General features: G+C 37.8%; 1 protein-coding gene across 1 annotated transcript in view; it reads left to right on the forward strand.

The window, feature by feature from the left end:
• PJA2 (praja ring finger ubiquitin ligase 2) overlaps window positions 1-15,094 on the forward strand; it is a 71,215-nt gene extending 56,121 nt beyond the window's left edge. The window contains exons 8-10 of the mRNA XM_031020767.2: window positions 8,980-9,094; window positions 9,480-9,601; window positions 11,791-15,094. Coding sequence (XP_030876627.1) covers window positions 8,980-9,094; window positions 9,480-9,601; window positions 11,791-11,916 — 363 coding nt within the window. The 3' untranslated portion in view covers window positions 11,917-15,094. The remainder of the gene's footprint in view (window positions 1-8,979; window positions 9,095-9,479; window positions 9,602-11,790) is intronic.
• Window positions 15,095-21,850: the final 6,756 nt, after the last annotated feature.

Genomic DNA, 21,850 nt, shown 5'->3' on the forward strand with positions numbered 1-21,850 from the left:
AATCACTTGTTATAAATCTTCATTCTTAAACTAAATTGTGTTTTATTCTTTAAAAACTAAATTTTGTACTGACAAAAGATTATGCTACTTTAAACCTAAGTATATTCCAGTTGTGCTATTTAGTCCATCTTGCTGTCTTTCTAACACTTGGACTAACTTACGAAAATATATTATACTGCCTGAGGTATAGATAGATTTTTGTATTTTTATGGATTTTCATAGCAGTGTTTTTAAATCAGTCTCTCTTACTCTTGTTGCTTATAAGTGACTCCAGATCACCTTAAGTATTTGTCAGTACCAAGCCAATAAATTATTTTTACATATGTGAAATTCCAGGTATGTATTAGCACTGCAAATGTGCAGATAATCATCAGAAAGGAATAATGAACCTATTGAGACAAACATGTATCAAAGCGTAAGTATCCTACCAAAAATGGAACTTGCTATAAATAGTATCCCCCCCCTTTTTTTAATGTGTGGTATTAGATGAACTCTTACAGTCTGTCTTGAGAAGTACACAGGGAATCGGAGGAGATTCGTGATTATAGTTATATGAGAAAGAAGGGACATTTTCTGTTTCCTGATGGGAAAGTTTAAAGAATTGTTAACTATAATTGGGGGATTAGAGTAACAAGGATTTACTTAGGAATAAAGATATTTCTAAAGAATATAGAAAAACCACATATAAGGAATGGCCACCACATGTCAGGCTCAGATCGCCTAAGAAAGAATCCCCACTCCACTCCAGGGCTGGGATTCACACTTTGATGGAGATGGCACAGCTGTGGCTTGCTGAGTGGCAGAGAAGTCACTGTAGTGCTGCACTGGCAGAACTTGCTGGAAATCAGCCCTGGGGTGCTGCCGGGGAAAGTTATTTATAGGGAGATGTCTAACTGGAAGCACTGTGCTGCAGAATTGTCCAGGGTGGATGCTGGGGAAGCTACTGGCCACTGAGCACTGCTGGCAGCATGCATTACAAGAGCTAGATGCTGGAGAAGCTGTGGGTATTGCAGAAATCTGCTGCTGGAGAAAACCACGCATGCCATGGAAGCCTATGTCAAGCAGGCACACTGGGATGAGAAGCAAAGCCGTTTTCCTTCTGCAGTGTCTCTGCAGCGTCTTCGATGAACAAAGTTTAATTAATGCTGTGACAGCTATCAGAGGAAAATACTTAAATAGCCCAAATCCATTTTCACAGAGCTGGCAAAAACAGTGAATTTGGATTTGAGGAGCAGTAATTGATAACTGGAGAACCATATACACCTGTCTATGGGAACTGGATCCCATATACACCTTTCTACACACATTTGAACTCCCTTCAACAGCAATGCGACTATTCCACCTAATGAGATATAGCTAGCTATTCTTAAAATGAAGTTTTCACCCTTTCTCAAGAATGAGCAGATGAACAGACTCCCAAGGGTCATTATATCCATCACTAAATATTAATTACTCTACAAATTCAGTCAGGCACACTGAATATTCTCTTACATAAAGATTAAATTGTAAAGTTAACTGCTATATGAAATAAAAATGGGAAGGAGAGAGAAAAAGAAAATGGTTAGCAGATACAAGTAAACACATAACAAGCAGATAGAAAATATGCAAAACCTCCCAGTCCTTGTTTTTATATTTGGTCACAGGCTATAATTGATAGCTGTGGTTTCCTTCTTCGGGAACCCATTCCATGTTTTCTGTGCCTTCGGCAAGAATCTCAGCTGGTTAGGATTCTTTACTTGGTGGAGTGACCCGAACCTACATTCCTGAAGAGTATGTGTTCTCAATCATCCTGCCCTTTTTTTTGGATGTTGTCATTTTCTGATAACTTCACTGTTGGGCATAGATGTAGTACGAGATGTACACTCCAAGCGAGATTATCACAGGATTCTCAAGTTGAGGGAAGCTGGTCTGTGGAGGGTACATAGAAGCACTACTGAAAAAAGGAGGCTCTGAGTGACTTGGGTATTCAAAATAGTCTGTTTCCTCTGAGTCCAACCAGATGTTCCCATTTTAAGTATCAGAATCCTGATTGAACCAATCAGTGACACAACTTTTGAGAAACTTGACAAGACAGAATTAAACTCTCCTTTTCATTTAGCAGTTCACACAATTATATTTTGTGTTTGATTTTCAGAGATAAGATGTTCTAGGGCTATCATGGAAACTGTGGTTCTTACACAGTACCTGGCTCTGAGAGTTAATGGGCCCAGGTTTGTCTTTTTACCTTCGGATGTGAGCCTGGGCACTCTAAAGGATCCCATCCCACATTAGATTTTATAGTCGTCATTATTGCCATAAGGTCAAGTGCAGCAGGCACCTGGGCTCCCAAGACACATGTATTAGTTTGCACTTCACTGCAATGGATCGCAGTGGTAGTTTGATTGTGATTAATGTGATTATTTGTAATCAGGCTTTGGATTGATAACATTCCATTCCTGTTGGCCAGGAGCAGGAATAGCAGCTTTACGGAATAATCTTAGGACTGAGGTAGAGCACACACACCCCACCCCAGCCTCCGCCCCGGGCTGAGATCCAGACTGTTGGGAAGGGCACAGCCATGGCTCTTGGAGAAGTGCTTGTGCGACTCTGCTGGCAGAACTTGCTGGAAATCTGCCCTCTGGAGTGCTAGAGAAACTTTATAGGGAGGTGACTAACTGGAAGTACACCGCTGCAAAGCCACCCAAGATAGGTGCCAGGGGAAGCTGCTGGCTACCTTACACTGCATTGGTCAGGCTCTGGAGAAATGGCATGTGCTTTTGGAGCCAGGCGCTGGAGAAGCCACTCACACTAGAGGAGCCTCGTGCTGGAGAAGTCATCTGTGATGCAGAAGCCCACGATAGGGAATCCTTAACAATGCTACTAGGGCCTGGCCAGCAAGCCCACTAGAACCAAGAAGCAAAGTCCTTCTGTGAGAGCTCTCTAGAGCCCTCTACTGACAAAACCTAAGGTCATGCTGGCCAACAAGAGAAAAATATTCAAAAGGCCCAGATCTGTTTTAACAGAACAGAAATGAAAGGTGAATTTGGAGCTATGAGTCAGTAATTCCTTTTCTGGCACACCGTTTTTCTTTTTGCAGTCTCTGCAAATTCAGAGTCATATTGGTGTTCAGTATTACTAACTATATTTACTTACTCTTATGATGAACCTTTTTTGCTTTCTCCTTTTTTAGTTCTGACTTTGCTTAGGCCTTGGCCCTAGCCTCTATTGTAAGTCATCTCAAATCCTTTTTGGAAAGACAGAATTCATTGTGCGATTATCTGGGCTAAATCCTGAAGAGTATACCAGAGGTTATGTCTGCCATCCAAGAGAGGGCAATATTAACCGTCAGGCAGAATCCTCCTCCTACATGGGAGGCCCAGTTTGCTTTTTATTGTGGTAACATACACATAATGTAAAATTTATCCCTCTAACCATTATTGAGTGTACAGTTAAGTAGCGTTAAGTACATAGTAAACAGTAACTCCCTACTCCCTCCTCTCCCCAACCCATGGCAACCACCATTCTACTTAACGTCTCTGTGAGTTTTACTACTTTAGGTACCTCATTTAAGTGGAATCATACTGTATTTATCCTTCTGTGACTAGTTCATTTCACTTAGCGTATGCCTTAGAGGTTCATCTGTATTGTGGCATGTGTCAGAATTTCCTTTTGAAAGCTGAATAATATTTCATTGTATGTATATACCACATTTTTCTCAGCTTTATTGAGGTATAAGTGACATATAACATTGTGTAAGTTTAAGGTATACAGAGTGTTGGTTTGATACACTTACATAGAGCAAAATGATTATCACTTTAGGGTTAGTTAACACCTCCATCACCTCACATAATTTCCATTTCTTGTGGTAAGAACATTTAAGACTTTTACTCTCAGAAACTTTCAGGTATATAATACAGTATTGTTAATTATATCATCATGTTATACATTAGATCCCCAGAATTTATTCATCTTATAACTGGAAGTGTGTACCCTTTGGCCACCATCTCCCCGCTTCCCCTATTCCTCACCATTCTGCTCTCTGTTTCTGTGAGTTCAGGTTTTTCAGATTCCACATGTAAGTTATGTGATACGGTACTTACGTTCTCTGACTTACTTCACTTAGGATTTTTTTTTTCCTTTCTTATGGCTGAATAATATTCCAGTGTGTATATATAGATACCTCATCTTTATCCATTCATCCGTTGATGGACACTTAGGTTGTTTATCTTGGCTATTGTGAATAATACTGCAGTGAACATAAGAGTGCAGATACCTCTTCAAGATCCTGATTTCATTTTCTTTAGGTATATACTCAGAAGTGAAATTGTTGGATCATATGGTAGTCCTATTATCTTTTGGAGGAACTTTTATACTGTTGTCTGTACCAGTTTACATTCCCACCAACAGTCCCCAAGGGGTTCCCTTATCTCCACATCTTTGCCAACACTTGGCTATTTCTTCTCTTTTTGGTGATAGCCATTGTAACAGTTGTGAAGTGATACCTCATTGTGATTTTGATTTGCATTTCTTTGATGATTAGTGATGTTGAGCATCTTTTCATGTACTTATTCATTTGTATGTCTTCTTTGGGAAAATGTTCATTTCCTCTACCCATTTTTAAATTTTTTTTTTTTTTTTTTTACTGAGTTGTATGAGTTCCTTATATGTTTCAGATATCAACACCTTATCAGATATATGATTTGCAAATATTTTCCTCCACTCTAGTTTAGCTTTTCATTTTGTTAATGGTTTCTTTTGTCATGCAGAGCTTTTTAATTTAATGTAGTCCACTTATTTTTGTTATTGTTGCTGTGCTTTTGTTGTCATACCCAAAAAATCATTGGCAAGCTCAGTGTCAAGCACCAGTGTTTTCTTCTAGAAATTTTATGGTTTCAGATCTTATGTTTAAGTCCTTAATCCATTTGGAGTTAATTTTTGTGAGTGGTGTTAAGGTAGAGGTCCAGTTTCATGCATGCAATTATCCTTCTGCATGTGATTATCCGGTTTTTCCAGTATAATTTAATTGAAGACAGTATCCTTTCCCAGTGAATATTCCTGGCTCCTTTGTCAAAAATGTTAATTGTCCGTATATGCCAGGATTTATTTCTGGGTTCTTGATTCTGTTCCACTGGTCTGTGTGTCTGTTTTTATGCCAGTACCATATTGTTTTTGATTTACTACAGTTTTGTAGCACAGTTTGAAATCAGAAAGTGATGCCTCCAGCTTTGTTCTTTGCTTTGGCCATTCAGGGTCTTTAGTGGTTCCATACAGATTTTAGGATTTTTTTCTATTTCTGTGAAAAATGCCATTGAAATTTTGATAGGAATTGCATTAAATCTGTAGATTGCTTTGGGTAGTATGGACATTTTAATTTTTCCAGTTCCTTAATATGGAATATCTTTCCATTATATCTTCAGTCTCCTACATCTTTCAGTTTTCAGTAAACAGAATCTTTCACCTTCTTGGTTAAGTTTATACCTAAGTATTTTATTGCTTTTGATGCATTGTGATTGGAATTGTTTTCTTTATCTCTTTTTCGGATACTTCATTGTTAATGTGTAGAAACACAACTGATTCCTATATCTTGATTTTGTACCATACAGCTTCCCTGAATTTGTTGATTAGTCCTAACAGCTTTTTGGTGGAGTCCTTAGGATTTTCTGTATAAAAGATGACATCTGCAGACAAATACACCTTTCCAATTTGGATGCTTTTTATTCCTTTTCTTGCCTGATTGCTCTGGCTAGGACTTTCAGTACTGTGTTGAATAGGAGTGGTGAGAGTGGGCGTTCTTGATCTTAAAAGCTTTCAGCCTCTCACTGTTGCTTATGATATTAGCTCTGGTCTTGTCATATATGGGTACTTAATTATGTTGAGGTACATTTCTTCTATACCTAATTTGTTGAGAGCTTTTATCATGAAAGAAGGATGTTTTGTCAGATGTTTTTTTCTGTAAATATTAAGATGATCATATTTTTATCTCTTATTCTATAAATATTATATCACATTTATTGATTTGCATATGTTGCAGCCATTCTTGCATCCAGGGATAAATCCCACTTAATTGTGGTGTATGATCCTTTTCATGTGCTGTTGAGTTCAGCTTGCTAGTATTTAGTTGAGGATTTTTACATCTATGTTCATCAGGGTTATTGGGCTGTAATTTTCTTTCTTATGTCCTAATCTGACTTTGGCATCAAGATAATGCTGGCTTCAAAAAATGAGTTTGAGACCTTGGAAAGGATTGGCTTTAATTCTTTAAATGTTTGATAGGATTTTCCAGGGAAACCATCTGATCCTGGGCTTTTCTCTGTTGGGAAAAATTTTTTTTTTTTTTTAAGATTTTTTATTTATTTATTTGACAGAGAGACAGCGCGAGAGAGGGAACACAGGCAGGGGGAGGGGGAGTGGGAGAAGCAGGCTTCCCGCGGAGCAGGGAGCCCGATGCGGGACTCGATCCCAGGGTCCTGGGATCATGACCTGAGCCGAAGGCAGACGCTTAACGGCTGAGCCACCCAGGCGCCCCTGTTGGGAAATTTTTGAGTACTGATTGAATAGTCTTACTTATGTTAATCTGTTCAGATTTTCTATTTCTTCTTGATGTCAGCATGTTGTGTGTGTTTCTAGGAGTCTATCCATTTCTTGTGGGTTATCCAATCTGTTGGTGTATAATTATTCATGGTAGTCTCCTATGATCCTTTATTTTTGTAGTGTCAGTTGTAACCCCTCTTCTTTCATTTCTCATTTTATTTGAGTCTTTTCTTCTTTTTTAGTCTAACTAAAAGATTTATCATTTTGGTGGGTTTTTTTTTTTCCAAAAAACCAGCTCTTAGTTTTGATATTTTATATTATTTTTCTGATGTCTATTTCATTTATTTCTGCTCTAGTATTTGTTATTTCTTTCTGCCAACTTTTGACTTTGTTTTTCTTCTTTTTCTATTTCCTTAAAGTGTAAAGTTAGGTTGTTTATTTGAGATCTTTTTTTTTTTTAATGTAGGCATTTATTACTATAAACTTCCCTCTCAGAACTGCTTTTGCTTCATCCTGTACGTTTTGACATGTTTCCATTTGCTTTTGTTTCAAGATATTTTTTTATTTCTTCTTTTACCCATTGGTTGTTCAGGAGTGTGTTGTTTAATTTTCACATATTTATAAATTTTCCCATTTTCTTTCTATTGTTGATTTTTTTGTTTCTTGCCATTTTGGTCAGAAAGAGAGTTGGTATGATTTCAGTCTTCTTAAATTTGCTAAGACTTGTTTTGTAACCTGTCATATGATCTATCCTAGAGAATATTTTGTGTGCACTGGAGTAGAATGTGTAGTCTGTTGCTATTATATGGAATTTTCTGTATATTCTTAGATCTGTTTTATCTAAAGTATACTTCAGGTCTGATGTTTTCTTTTTCATTTTCTGTCTGGGTGATCCATTCTTTAAAGTGAGGTATTAAAGTCCCCTACTATTATTTATTGTATAATCTCACTTCAGATCTGCTTTTATTTGCTTAATATACTTAGGTTCTCTAATGTTGGGTGCATGTTTATTTGTCATTACTATATCCTCTTGATGAATTGACCCTTTGTCATTAAAAAATAACCTTCTTTGTCACTTGTTACCACTTTTGGCCTGAAGTCTATTTTTTCTGATACAAGTGTAGCTACCCCTGCTCTCTTTGGTTTCCATTTGCATGGAATTTCTTTTTCCATCCCTTTACTTTGAGCCTGTGTGTCCTTAAAGCTGAAGTGGGTCTCTTGTAGGCAGCATATAGTTGGGTCTTGCTTTTTCAGTCCAGCCAGCCACTCTGTGCCTTTTGCCTAGAGAATTTGGTACATTTACATTTACAATAATTATTGATAAGTAAGGACTTAACTAATACCATCTTATTAATTGTTGTCTAGCTGTTTTGTAGTTCTCTTTTTCCTTTCTCCCTCTCTTGCTGCCTTCTTTTGTGACTCGATTTTCCATAGTGGTATTGTTTGATTTCCTTCTCTTTATCGTTTGTGAATCTAACATAGATTTGTACTTTGTGGTTACAGTGAGGCTTGCATAAAATATCTTAACACTGTATTTTATACTGATAACAACTAATATTACATACAAAAACTCTGTTCTTATTCCTCCCTTTTATATTTTTGTTGTTACAGTTTACCTCTTTTTATATTGTATATCATTAACAAGTTATTGTAGCTATAGTGATAACTCTTGTCCTTTAATCTTTATACTAGTATAAAGCAGTTGACACATTACCACATTATAGTGTCATAATACTCTGAATTTGACTATATACTTTACCAACCGCATTTTGTTTATCCATTCATCTGTTGATGGGTATTTGGGTTTCTCCCTTTCAGGTCCCAAGAATACAGGTCCCACCTATAGTTCTAATTTAATTGTAGCCAGAAGGGCTAATCAAGCCACAAAAGGATTATACTAGGCGGTCATATGATCTGTTGTTCCTTTCATCCTTGTTAGAATAGTAGCTTTATATAGACATTGAACCCCTAATAAAGTTCACATCCCAGATAACCTAGTAATATTAGTGAACTAGACATGTGGGTTTGCTGATTCTATGCCAGTGATAGATATAGCCATTCAGGAATACATTATTTGTTTCTATGCCTTTAACATCATCTGGTAACCTTATCTTTCAAAGGTTGAGCCTGTCCAAAAGTATTTACTTTCTTTCATGTTATTGATTGCACACAGGAACTCCTAAGTTGGAAGAGGTAACCACTCTTCTGAAGATACAAAAATGGTGGGCAAGTAGACGATTATTGAGACAAGATAGATTTTTGTTGTTCTTGTGAAAAGTTTGGTGGTTTTTTTGGTGTGTTTTTTGACGTTTTGGTGTGATGGTGGTTCCTTTTGGGAGGAGACAAAAAGGACAGGGGACTGAAGCAGAAGAGAATAGTGATGCATATAATTTTGAAAGATACCTTAAAAAATAGGTTTTTTTTAGTTTTAAAGTGTTTTCTAACAAGGAACTGTGACTTCTTTTTCAGACTGCACTGGCACATTTAGAGTCTCTTGCAGTGGATGTTGAGGTAGCCAATCCACCAGCCAGTAAGGAAAGCATTGATGGTCTTCCAGAGACCCTTGTTCTTGAAGACCACACTGGTAAGGGCAAAGTTGATCTCTAATGTCAAATGACGCATTGCATGTGTAAGTATATTATCAGTGCACCTGAAAGATAAAATACTGACTGTTAGAAACTTTCATTAGTTTTTCTATGAAACCAAATTCTGACAAACTTTCACCTAGTAGAAGAATATTCTTAACTTATTAAGTCATGGGCTGGAACAAATGTGCCCCAGCCAACTTTTCTACAAAAGCAATATTTATTAAATTCTGAACTGTCATATATTACAGAAACATGTTTGGCAATTACTTTTTCAAAGATTAGTTCTTCTATCATAAGTATCATCTATGAGTTAATATGTTGATTTTCAGTTTTATTAAAATTGAACTCTGTGGGATTGATCAGATTATTTTTTCTTTTCAGCAATTGGTCAGGAGCAGTGCTGTCCAATCTGTTGCAGTGAGTATATTAAGGATGATATAGCAACAGAGCTTCCCTGTCACCACTTCTTTCACAAACCTTGTGTCTCAATTTGGCTACAGAAGGTGAGTTTTATTTTTACTTTTTGAAGTTAATATTTTAATAGTTCTCCTGAAAGTTAATGATGATAGTATCTTTTAAGCCTATTTTATTCAGCTACATACTTGCAGTACTTTATAATTAAGTGTTAAAAATTGATTACGTCTTAGTGATTACAGATTAATGATAATATGAAACTATTTTACTAACATTTCTAAAAAATAAGATAGACAACACTAATTGCTTGACATATTTAATCAGTTTTGGAAATGATTCAATATCAAAAAATCATTTTAGGATAAAGCTAATTAGATCTTTAATCATATCCCTGAAATGTGTTTTCAAAAATATCATAAGCAAAAAAAAAAAGCCTTTGGCACTACTCAAAGTACTGTAATAATATACAGATATTCTGCTAATACAAATCATTGTCTTTGAAAATGTATATGAGAAATATGTAATAATCTACCAGGTACCTCTGGTAGATTTCAGCTGTATATATTCTCCCTAAATATTTCCCCAGTAATTTTTAACTACATTTGAATTACTTGAGAACAAAAGAGTCTTACTTAAATCCTCTCTGTGAACTCTATTTTTACATAAAGTATGTTTACAGGCAGTAAGGTAGAAATTCCCAAATCACTTTCACAGCTTATTTACTTAGGGATATAACGCCCTCTCTTCCCTACAGCCACTCTCTTCCTTTTTCCCTTCTTTCTCCCTCCCCTCCTTCCTCCTTTCCTTTCTTTCCTTTCTCTTTCTTTGCTGTTTGCTACCCTTCTACTGCCACTTCATGGTTGTCAAAGTTCTACTTAAGATTTGTAAAATCCAATGCAGAAATGTTCACCATTCCATTATAAAATCTGAAGTTTCTCTCGGCTTTCAAGGCCTTCTGCGATCTAGCCCCCAGCCTGTCTGTTTACATTTACTCCTCTGTACATTTGTTTATGTTTGCTTAGCTGGTGTAGTTTTCCCCCTGTACCATCTGTAAGATTAGATGATCTAGGTAGGGCCAGCTTAAATTCCACCTTTTTTGTCCTTCATATCCCCTTTATTTAAATTCTCATGGTAGTATCTAAGCCTGAAGAAGGATCTAAATGTTCCTGCTATGTGTCAGGCACTGGTAGATGACCTGTGTATTTTCTCATTTAATTCTCACAATAACTCTGGGACATATCCTTATTCCCATTTTCCAATGACTTTTACTCATCCAAGGCTACACAGCTGGTATGGGGTTGATGGAGACCACACTCATCTGACTCTAAAATGTTGTTCAGGCCCAGTCCGTATGACAGGTGCACAATAAATGCTTGCTAAATTAAATTCTTGAATTGTAAACATTATATATGTTGTACAGCTTTGAATTGTCATTGACTTGGCTATAACCCCAAGTAATAATCTCCTCGTCTCTTTCCTGTCAAGAAAAAGCCTTTCCTCTGGGGAAAAAATCCCCAAGATACAAATCTTTGTTTAACAGCATGATTTCTATCAGGGCTGTCTCTTTGGGGGAGAAAACATATTCTCGAGGGGATAATCTATCACCGGATGACACATCTCTATCATCTTTGGTCCAAAGATATACTCACAGTATGACTGCTTTCCTTGTCCCATCTTCCCTCCTAGCTCTACAGTTGATTTCTTTCATCATTTAGAAGGCACTTAACTCTCCATATCTTTTTGAAAAGGATGGCTAATAAAGAAGGTCTGAGGCCCATCTGTTTTGACATACACTGGAGGCTTCGGTATATGTAAGGGAAGTCCGTCCTAGGGGATGATTTGGTGTTACAAATATGTGAATTAATCAGGTCTGTGGTTTCTCTAATGTAGGCATCATGGAGTAAATAATAAAGCTAATTCAGTTCAGGTGAGGACATGCACTGTGACTCCTTGCTCACATTCCACCATAGCACCGGTGCTGAGCAAGGAGTGTAGTAGACTCTCTGTTAATCCTGAATGAAAGATGACTGACCTGAAAGGTACAAACACGATTAGGAGACGCTATTCACCCTCAAAGAAGTTAGAATCTGATTGGAAATAGCATCACAATTTTGTCTCTCTGGATTGGGTGGGTTTGAAGTTGATTGATTTGTTTTGTTTTTTTAAGTTTTTTGATTTGTTTTTAGGATACCGATACTGGTTTTTTTTCTTTGCTAAGATATTATGTGGCAGTTAGGACCCTTCCTTTGGCTCTGACCTTGTTTTCCTCCCCCTCCAGTCGGGAACATGCCCCGTGTGCCGCCGCCACTTCCCACCTGCCGTCATCGAGGCATCGGCAGCTGCGTCCTCCGAGCCTGACCAGGAGGCCCCCCCTTCTGGCGACAGCTCTGCGGAAGCCCCCTAAACCTTAACCCTTGAATGAGATCACTCTGTCAAAGTCAATCTGCAAATTCCTTCTCAATCTGATGTGCAAATAATTATATATAAATAAATTTAAAATGCTATATATAGTCTATGCCATAGTTTAGAAAGAAGAATATTAACCTTTCTAAACTAAATTTAGGTTCGCAAAAAGTACTAAACATTTTCAAGCTGAATGTTGAAGCAGTGCATCCATTTTCTTTTGTTGAATATGTTGGTATTGTAAAGTCAGGCTTACCAAATTAACTCTCTCCAGAAGAAATAATCATATATGTGGCACATATTATTGGTTTTGTCCGAAGTACTGCCACTAAGTGATTATAATTAAGCTCTCCTATTTGCATCAAATGTGAAGACTGTGATCACAACAGTAGTAAAATTTGGTTTCATTGGAAATAAAAAGAATTCTAAAACATGCTTTTTTCATTGGTTGCTTTGCTTTTGCTACATCAGAACCTCTTGGTTCATAATACTGAGTGGTTTCTTTAGGAAGGTGTCTACTCTTCCATCTTTGTTTAAAATTAGGACTTTTTAGAATGCCAAACCAAGGCCAAAATTTTGGCTTAAACGTCGCAAAATTTTAAAATCTTGAACGTAATCCCCTTGGAATGGTTAGACAGTAAAATTTTTTTTTTCCTTTTTCTAAATGGTGGATGTGCTTAAAGTAAGGTTAGCAAAGCATGAGTGTTTTACTATGGTTGGTCCTTCCGGTAAGGTTAGTAAAGCTTATGAACAATCTAGTGTGCTCAGTGTTTGATATGATGAGATGAATTAGATGGCCGTATGAAATCCTTTCTCCCTTTCTGCCTGGTTACAGTTATACTTGAGAATATTCATGGCACATTTGTTAAATAAATACTGGTTTTTTAATTTATAAATTTATAAATAAGTATGTTTATAAATTTATAAATATTAGATACAGTTTGTTTAAAGTAATTTTGGTTCCGAAATATTTTGGAAAGTCTGAAAACATGCATCAAAGTGTTTAAACATTCATTCTGTTGCATCCCAAGAGGAAATCTGATCCTTAAAAAACTGGAGGGTTAATTGTACCAACCTGTATAAAGCATAAAATTGATGGGGTATAGGACAGATTTGGCCATGTCTTTTTACAACATATCTAAACCTTACTGTGTTGTAATTTATTCCTTTAAAGTATTCCTGAACAACGATTATTCACAATACATTTTCAGCATTTGTTTCTTTACACTAATTTATTTTGATAAAATTATTCACCTGGAAATAAATAATAAAAATGGGTTGTTTCGAATTAAACTAAACTAAACCCTGGGTGAAAAGGGAGTAGATTATATGATCACCTAGTGACTATGAGCAGGACTGAACATGTAACATGGTTCCTTTCTCTAAAAGGGAAAAGAAGACCCTGACCCCAGATTTACCCTCTAATAAAACAGTTCTGTTCAGACTCTCCTATAAAAGTGAAGAAATGAGCTTTCCTTAGTTGTTTTTATGGGAAATTTGGCCTTTAGGGTCATCCATAATTATATAACCCCAAAATAAGATTGCACAGCTTTCCATTTAGGTGATTACACCCAGTAGGCAAATATATACAAAGATGGACATAATATTTAACTTCCAGATGTGATTTGCTATCAGTACCGAGAATGATAGCTGTTAGAATACCACATTTGAGCAAGTAAAATTGTAAAGCACGTAGTGAGTGTACATCCATCTGAGTCGTACATTGATTATTTAGTTTGGACACGTAAAAGGAAAATTTATATGGCTTCCCAAATGCAAAATTACATTTTATTTGTGTAATTTCTCTGAGTATTTATATTCCATCTCTTTTCCCCATTCTTAAATGAATTTTCACTGTTGGCACATTTGAGGCTTAAGTATAAGGAACATAACACTTGCATTCTAATTTTTGCATATATTGTAAATGTGTGTCTGGTATTTACAGCAAAATACTGTGTATCCTTTTATGGGTAAAACAAAACTGAACATTGCATGCATGTAATGTGGTGACTTTGTAATTTAGGGGTTCTTTGGGGCTTCTGTGACTTTGGAAATGCTTACATTCAGGCCTTAATGTTGCATTAGCTAGCATGTTTTCCTTCTGATGTATATAGTCACTGTTGTATAAACTAATCTTTGCTTGTTTTCTACTCTGTGATCTTTCCATACCATATTTCATTGATGATCAGTTAGTGTCAAGGAGTCAAATCAGATTAAAATTAATTCTCATGTGTATATTGTGGAACTTTGTGACTAGTGTGATTTTTTATTTTTTTCTTTTTCTTGTTTCTTTTTTGTTGTTTGTTTCCTTTAAGTAATACTGATCAGTTGTGATGCATACTGGTTAAACTGACATTGCTACAGATTGCTCTGTAGTAAGCCACAAATTATATTTAGGCAGTATTAAGGGCCATCAGTTTTCTTCTCCTAGTAGCAGCTGTCCCAAAGAAAATATTTCTTCTTTGCCTGTTAAGATTTAGCTATTATCTGCCAGTTGTTAAGAGGTTTTGGTTCCAAACTCAGCCAGTAGTGTTGAGAGCTGAACTTAAGATAGCGGTTGTACTTTTTGCTTTCCATCTGTTTCTATCCTTCATTCTTGGCTCCCTACTATCTATAAACAGCTGCTATGAAGGAGAAAAGCTGAGTAAGAGTTGGCTTAAAAAAATTTTTTTTTAAGAAAATTCAGATTTTAGGATTTTCATGGTAACAAGTTGATACAAGCAAAGGTAGAAAAGTTCAGATACCAAAATATTGTTTGATCCTCTGAAATACTGTTTGATCCTTTTGAAAAAGTTAAGAATATATGAAGGTAAATTAGGAATAAGTATAAATATTGATAAAAATAATTGTTTCTCTTATTTCTCTATGTTAAGTGACTTGACTTAATTTTATTTTTTTTAAACATTTTCTTTTCCTTGTAATATGAATGCTGATATTTAAAGGTAGATCCATGTGGTTTTCTATTGTGTTTCTTAATTGTTTATCTCTGAGCTAACTAACTCTTAAGATTATTTGTGATTTGGATTTATATATAAGCTGTTAAATATATATGAACTGTTAAAATGGAATGCAAGTTTTCAAAAGCCCAGGTCTAAATGTATTGATTGGTTTATTGTTCAACAACCCCAGTCCATCATTTTCCGTGTAAATCATAAACAATAAACAGGATGTACTCAGTGGTCATTTCTAATATTTAATTGTGCAGTCACATCACTTCGATAATTTAAACCCCTAGAGGATTTAGCATTAATGGCAAAGAACACAGCTATTAAAAAAGCCTGGAATAGGCTCCTGGGCACATGATTTCATAGTCCTTGAACTGTGACCCAGGAAGGCCCTAACAGCCCAGCTATACAGAAGTTGTTGATGGACTTCTAGAAGGGCTCTGAAGGAGTAGTCCCTGCCCTCTCCTGCCTAAATGTTCTCAGCAATCCTGTGGGTTCAGCAGAGCCTGATTTCCACACTGATTCAGGACTGCATAGTTCTGTCCTGACTCAAAGTTCTGGGACAGAGGCCCACCTCGCCTCTGGCTTCCTCCAGATCAGGCATAGGACTGTTACCAAATCTACCTGTTGAGGAAGATTCCTCATGACTTCCAGAGGGTTCCAAGACCTCACCCATTTCAGAAGGGTAAATTGAGTGCTGATAGATTATGCACATATTAAATTAGAAAATGAATCATTTTGTTTAGAAGCTTTAGAATGTTTAGAATTGTGATTTCCCCCTTAATAGAATAGATACGTGCTAGAAAATAGCCTTGGAGCTAGAGACAGGGTTGGCACACCTCTTCTCTAGTGCCAAATCCTTGTATAATTGTCATACGATTTTTATCCAGCCACTGCTTCCAGAGTTAGAGCCACTCAGCACTCCCACAAGGGATGGATTTCATTGTTAGAAGCGTGTCACCCACGTGTGTTTATAAATAGCACATGTGACACTAGACAGAAAGGTCCTGTCTCTGCTTTTTTTTTTTTTAAAGATTTTATTTATTTATTTGACAGAGAAAGACACAGCGAGAGAGGGAACACAAACGGGGAGTGGGAGAGGGAGAAGCAGACTCCCTGCTGAGCAGGGAGCCGGATGCGGGACTCGATCCAGGGACTCCAGGATCATGACCTGAGCCGAAGGCGGTCGCCTAACCAACTGAGCCACCCAGGCGCCCGGTCCTGTCTCTTCTGTGTGGTCACCTCTTCATACCTTCCCTCAGACTTCACATTTTTCTCAGTTCTCACATGATGTCCATTCCAGACCAACCTGGCATTGGCCCTTTGATTCCCTCTCTTAAAATACATTGTTCAGCACTAAACAGAGTTCTTCGGTGGTCTGACAAGAGCAGGGTCCAGAGGCTTTATTGCCAGCTTCAGAGTGATTCTCATGACTGTTACGATTGGAATATGTTGATGTTATCTGTTACCATCACCATTAGGGAAGCATATCATACTGTTGTCTCTTGCTGAACTTTACAGGCATTGCTGGCAAGCCAAATCCATTCCTAAAATTACTTAGACAATTTCTCCGTAACCTCTTTGAAGCACTGCATTCATCCTTATTTGATTTTACTTTTAAAGGTCCTCACGAGTTCTGATTCTTTCTCTTGGCCTTGTGTCCATTTCAGTTTTGATGAAGCATGCCTGTAGTAGTTAGTGGCTTTGTTCAAGTTTATGATAAATACTGAACAGAACAAGATGAAAGGCAGACCCTCGTGGGAATGCCACTGGAGGCTGTGCTCCCAGTGACTTTGATCCATTAATCGGTACTTCAGGGACAGCCGTAGAAGCAACTGCCAGTCATTTATGTGCTCATGGTTTTTCATCTCTCCTAAAAGGACACTGTAAGAAATTTTGTCATGTTTGACAGACAAGCAGATTGCACTGTCTATGGAAGTAGCCTAATCTGCTAATATATTAAATCAAGAAAGGAAATGAAGTTAGCTGGAAATGCCTTATTCTTAGTGAAACCACACTTACCTCCTTTTCCAACTGCTCGCATACCATCTGCTTATTAATCGGCCCTAGATTTTGGTAAGTGATAAATGTCAAGCTCATTTTTATAATTTTTAGAATCTACTATTTTTCCTCTCAAAAATTGCGTTATCTGATATAACATGACCTTGACAAGTCACTTAATTGTTCTGCTTGTTTTCTCTATAAAGTAATGAATCATAATTACAGGTTCAGTACTACTGTTTGTGCATGGGAAAAGGTTTGAAAAAAATGTTCTTTGTTGATATGCAAAGTTATGGGGAAATATGGTTGCTTTCCATCATTGTTTGGATTTTGGCACTACCTTTGAGGATTGATGAACATTTCAGATGAAAATCATAAAAGCATCTTAATCACCTCTCAGAAGTTGAAAGATTTTGACGGGAACTTTATTAAAATAAAATTTAACCAATAATAATTTTACTAAAAGGCTGCATGCCTGGATATAGCAATTTAGTCCATTTTGTATTTTTAGTTTATAATCAATATACAGTTTTTACAGGGAAAATTGGAAGGAGGTCTTTATCTTTTTAGAAAGATACCACCTCTTAGCCATTTACTGCAGTAAGAGAAATTCTGCAAGCCACTATGATTTCTTTTGATTATAACACAGCATCTTTTCTCATTGAAAAAAATGCATTTTTATTTATTTGACAGAGCACAAGCGAGGTGCAGGGGAGAGGGAGAAGCAGACTCCCAGCTGAGTAGAGAGCCCCAGGTGGGGGCTCTATCCCAGGACCCCAGGATCATGACCTGAGCCAAAGGCAGACGCTTAACCAACTGAGCCACCCAGGCTCCAGAAAAAAAAATGCATTTTTATATTATAAGAATAGTTTGTTTATGAAATGCTAGACATTGTGTTAGGCTTTCTGTTTTAATCTTCCTAATGAATTTGCAGGGTAGGTTGTTTTTTTCCAACCTTACAAATTAAAAAATTGAGTCCTGGTTCTTAAGAGCCCAAGGGTTCTTATTCATGCCACCTTCCTGGATAGGAGCAGCCTATTTGATCATTGTTAATATTTAAATAACTTGTTTGGGATGCAGTCTGCATTTTAAAAATGAGGAAAAGAAACGGGGCCGGGGGTGGGGGGCTGTTCAAAATTCTGAAAAAATATTTTGTTTTTCCTTGCCATATTATTTTGCTAAATTGTTACAGAGACATTATTGCCTTAAGTTATGTACTGCTGACCAAAGTTCTAATGGTTCGTAAAGTTTCTTAGTCACCGTTAAAATCTGATGAAGGGCACTTGGGTGGCTCAGTCTGTTAATTGCCTTCAACTCAGATCATGATCTCAGGGTCCTGGGATCAAGCCCTGCATCAGGCTTCCTGCTCAGTGGGGAGCCTGCTTCTCCCTCTCCCTTTGCTGCTTGTGCCCTCTCTCTCTCTCTTAAATAAATAAAATCTTTTTTAAAAAAAAAAAAGAATAAAAAAGATCTGATGAGAACCTCCTCTAACTGCCTTGGGATAATTTGGGATCCTTAAATTACTCTGCCGAGAGTGGCCTAAGATGTATGTCATGCTCTTGTCTCTTCAGCCAGTAAGTCCTCACTAATGTAGACACCTGTCTGTAAGTGACTCAGCCCCACCTTTTCCAAAAGTCTCTGGATTTCTTCCTTAAGAAGTAGTGGGCGTTTGCCCTCAACAATTGTAATCACACCAAAGAGTAGAGAACCTTACCCCCAAATTGTTTTCATCAGTAGGAATAGACATTTGACAGAGGGTTTCCTTTTGATTTCAATCCTTAAATGCTATTTTAAATTCTTCCCAGGGTTTTAAGCTATGCCCTCATTCCATTTGTCTTCCTGGGGTTTTGTTTGTTTGTTTTGTTGTTGTTAAAAGAACCCAAGTGCTACAGCTTTACTAAGGGGCTTCATTACATACCATCATACTGACCAACCTTTGGCCTCAACAAGTAATTTTTCCTCTTGACCTGGACTAAGGATCCTTCAGCCGAGGTATTGCAGTACCCTAGGTTTGATGCCATTACAGAATGTCGGTTTTTATTTTACTTTAAATTCACATTTAAGGCAGATGAGGATAGGGATGGGGGGTGCTTACATAATCAACCTTGCCTGGATAGCAAGCTTTAGTCTAAGATCATGGGGAATCACAGGTGAGTCCCTTGGCTACAGCCCACATCCAAATAAGTAAGTAGCACCTGAAGATGTTTAAAGTTTGTTTTTAGTAGAAATTAGTCTGCTTTTGGAAATAGTATATTAGGACATATTAGCCTGGCATCCTCCCTGAATCCGCTGATAAAATGCCTTCCACAAACCCAACAAATGAACTTTGCATATCCCAAGCTGCTGTTTAACAAACGTTTATCGCGTGCTGCTCTGGCACAACTATAAACAAGATACTCAAATTCTCTGACCTCCTGAAGTCTCCATTGTAGTGAGGAGACTCTATTAATGCCTTCCCACCTCTCCCAAGCAGCTGGAGTCACTAAAGGGAAAGGGTTTCGTCTTGGCCTGGGGAAATGCCTGGCTCACAGAGCTTTAAGAGCTCTTCTATGGTTATCAAAGCTAGAAGCAACCCAAACGGAGAAAGAATAACAAATGCTGAGCTCCCCAAGGTGGCTAGCTAGCCCAAGTCCCCGAAAGACTCTGTAGTATGTTGCTATGTTTGTAGGTTGAAGATCTCTTCAGAGGGATTGGCTTTGTGGCTCCCAGGACATTAGAACTTTGATCAGCAGTACATAACTTAAGGCAATAATGTCTCTAACAATTTAGCAAAATAATATGGCAAGGAAAAACAAAATATTTTTTCAGAATTTTGAATAGCAACACTCCCCCCCGGCTGTTTCTTTTCCTCATTTTTAAAATTCATGATATCTCACAACCAGAGAAGTTAGAAAATTGATTTTCCAGAGATGGGGCTGAGCAGAATGGAGGGAAGAAGCAACACTTAAAAGTATCTTACCTTCTTTCCTGTGATACATTTTTTTTTTTAAAGATTTTATTTATTTATTTGACAGAGAAAGACACAGCGAGAGAGGGAACACAAACGGGGAGTGGGAGAGGGAGAAGCAGACTCCCCGCCGAGCAGGGAGCCCGATGCGGGACTCGATCCCGGGACTCCAGGATCATGACCTGAGCCAAAGGCAGTCGCTTAACCAACTGAGCCACCCAGGCGCCCGTGATACATTTTTATTACCTTTCCCTTCAAATCCTTGTGTTCTATGGCATATACACATAAGCATCCAGTGTGTTTTTACCTGAAATTGGAACATAAAGCAGGCAGTTCTGAAGCCTTGCTTTCCTGCTAGCTGTGCTGCCCCTGGGGCACGATATCTTACACGTTGTGGTAACTGTGCTGGTGGACCAGAACTAACATACCCGGAAACTGTCTTACTCGGGGCTTGACCAGGAGTAAGCACCACTGTCAAGTTGTCAAGTTCGCTACATTGTAACTCACAACAACTGCATGCTGTTTAGGTTCTAAAGAACAGAAGAGGTACAGAAAGATGGAGGATAGTGAGTAAATCTAACATTTGTTGAGTGCATACTATATGCCAGGAACTTCCATAGGTAGTTTTATATGCATCATCTTAGTTAATCCTAACAAAAATTCTTAGAGGTAGACTATTCTAATCTCCAAAAGGCAAAACTCAAAAGGTTCAGTAACTGCCAAGGGCCACATACATAGCTAGGAAGGAAGGGAGTCAGGATTTGACTCCAGTGTTCTGTTATATTGCCCCCTGCATAGGTAAGTGAGTTAACACTCAAGGTAAGTATAAAAAAGGTAAATTTCAGCTGCAGTACTGATAGTTCTTGCAGACTCACCTGGAAGTTCAGTAGCCCTTTTTTATAACATTGTTTAAGTGGAGATGAAAACACTACATTTGGACCAAAAAGGATTCGGAAGTTGGGAATTACCAGTATTACACAGAGAATAAGCCCAGAGAGGCTAAGGAGAGGAGCCTAAACATATTAAATCGATTTATTCTCCTACCTGCAAAACATGATCTCAGCAGATGCAGACATTTATGTTACCCTCAAATCCACTATGGAGAGGATTCCGCCTCCACCATTTTTCTCTTGTCAGTCCCTGTGGCCCCCACAGTGCCAGTGACCACTATCCACATCTCCAAGCAAGATCAATGATGTGGTCAAAGGAAGGCTGTTGTATTTCTACAGACTGGTGAGGCCTAAGTAGAAAGCAAGTTGTAACTGAATCCGGGTAAATATCAAGTCCCTTCTGTTCCTTACGCTAAATCCACTCTACATGGTCTTGTTCTACCCTAGTCTGTCCCTGACAGCTAATCCTTTTGGTTAATGAAAACCCATGGCCTCATCATCTCTAGTAACAGATAACCACAGGAGGCCAGGAGAGCATTGCCAAAGCAACTTGGCAGAAGGAGCTTGTCTATAGAATGCTTTGTACTTAGGATCAATGAACAGTCAACAATTAAATCACTGATACATGACCTCCCTTAAGAAGGAGGCAGTGGCTGGCCCATGATCACACAGCCAGAAAGTGTTAGAGCTAGGACTTGAATTCAGGTCTTCTGACCACTAACAGTTGTCCTACTTGGCCAAAAGCTATGCTCCTGCTTTCTTGCCCAGTGTAATCCTTTGGAAAGTCAGAGCAGCTGCTAAGGTTAGATCAGAAATAGGTTGCATTTGCCTGCTTTGTGCATAGGTCCTCAGCTGCAAGCAGACCAAGGGGGAAGATAGTGATAAATAAGCAGATCAAGACATTGACTTGTGAGTTCCTTTCTTTCTGCTTCCATTTTTGGGTCAATTTTAAGTTAGGAAAGTCTTGACGTGGGGAGGGAGAGTGTGTGCGCAGGGCAGGAGAGCAGGAGAACTACAATGAGACAGAAAATAAACGCAAATGTCAGTGGTTCTCCAGCTTCTAGCAACTGAGAATTTCTCCACAGGTATTTGCCACATTTTCAGGGTGCAAATGTCAACCTTCTAAGGGATTTTTAAAAAGATATGTCAATA

The sequence above is a fragment of the Leptonychotes weddellii genome, chromosome 7, assembly GCF_054177405.1.
Source record: "Leptonychotes weddellii isolate Sample4059 chromosome 7, ASM5417740v2, whole genome shotgun sequence".
NCBI lineage: Eukaryota > Metazoa > Chordata > Mammalia > Carnivora > Phocidae > Leptonychotes > Leptonychotes weddellii.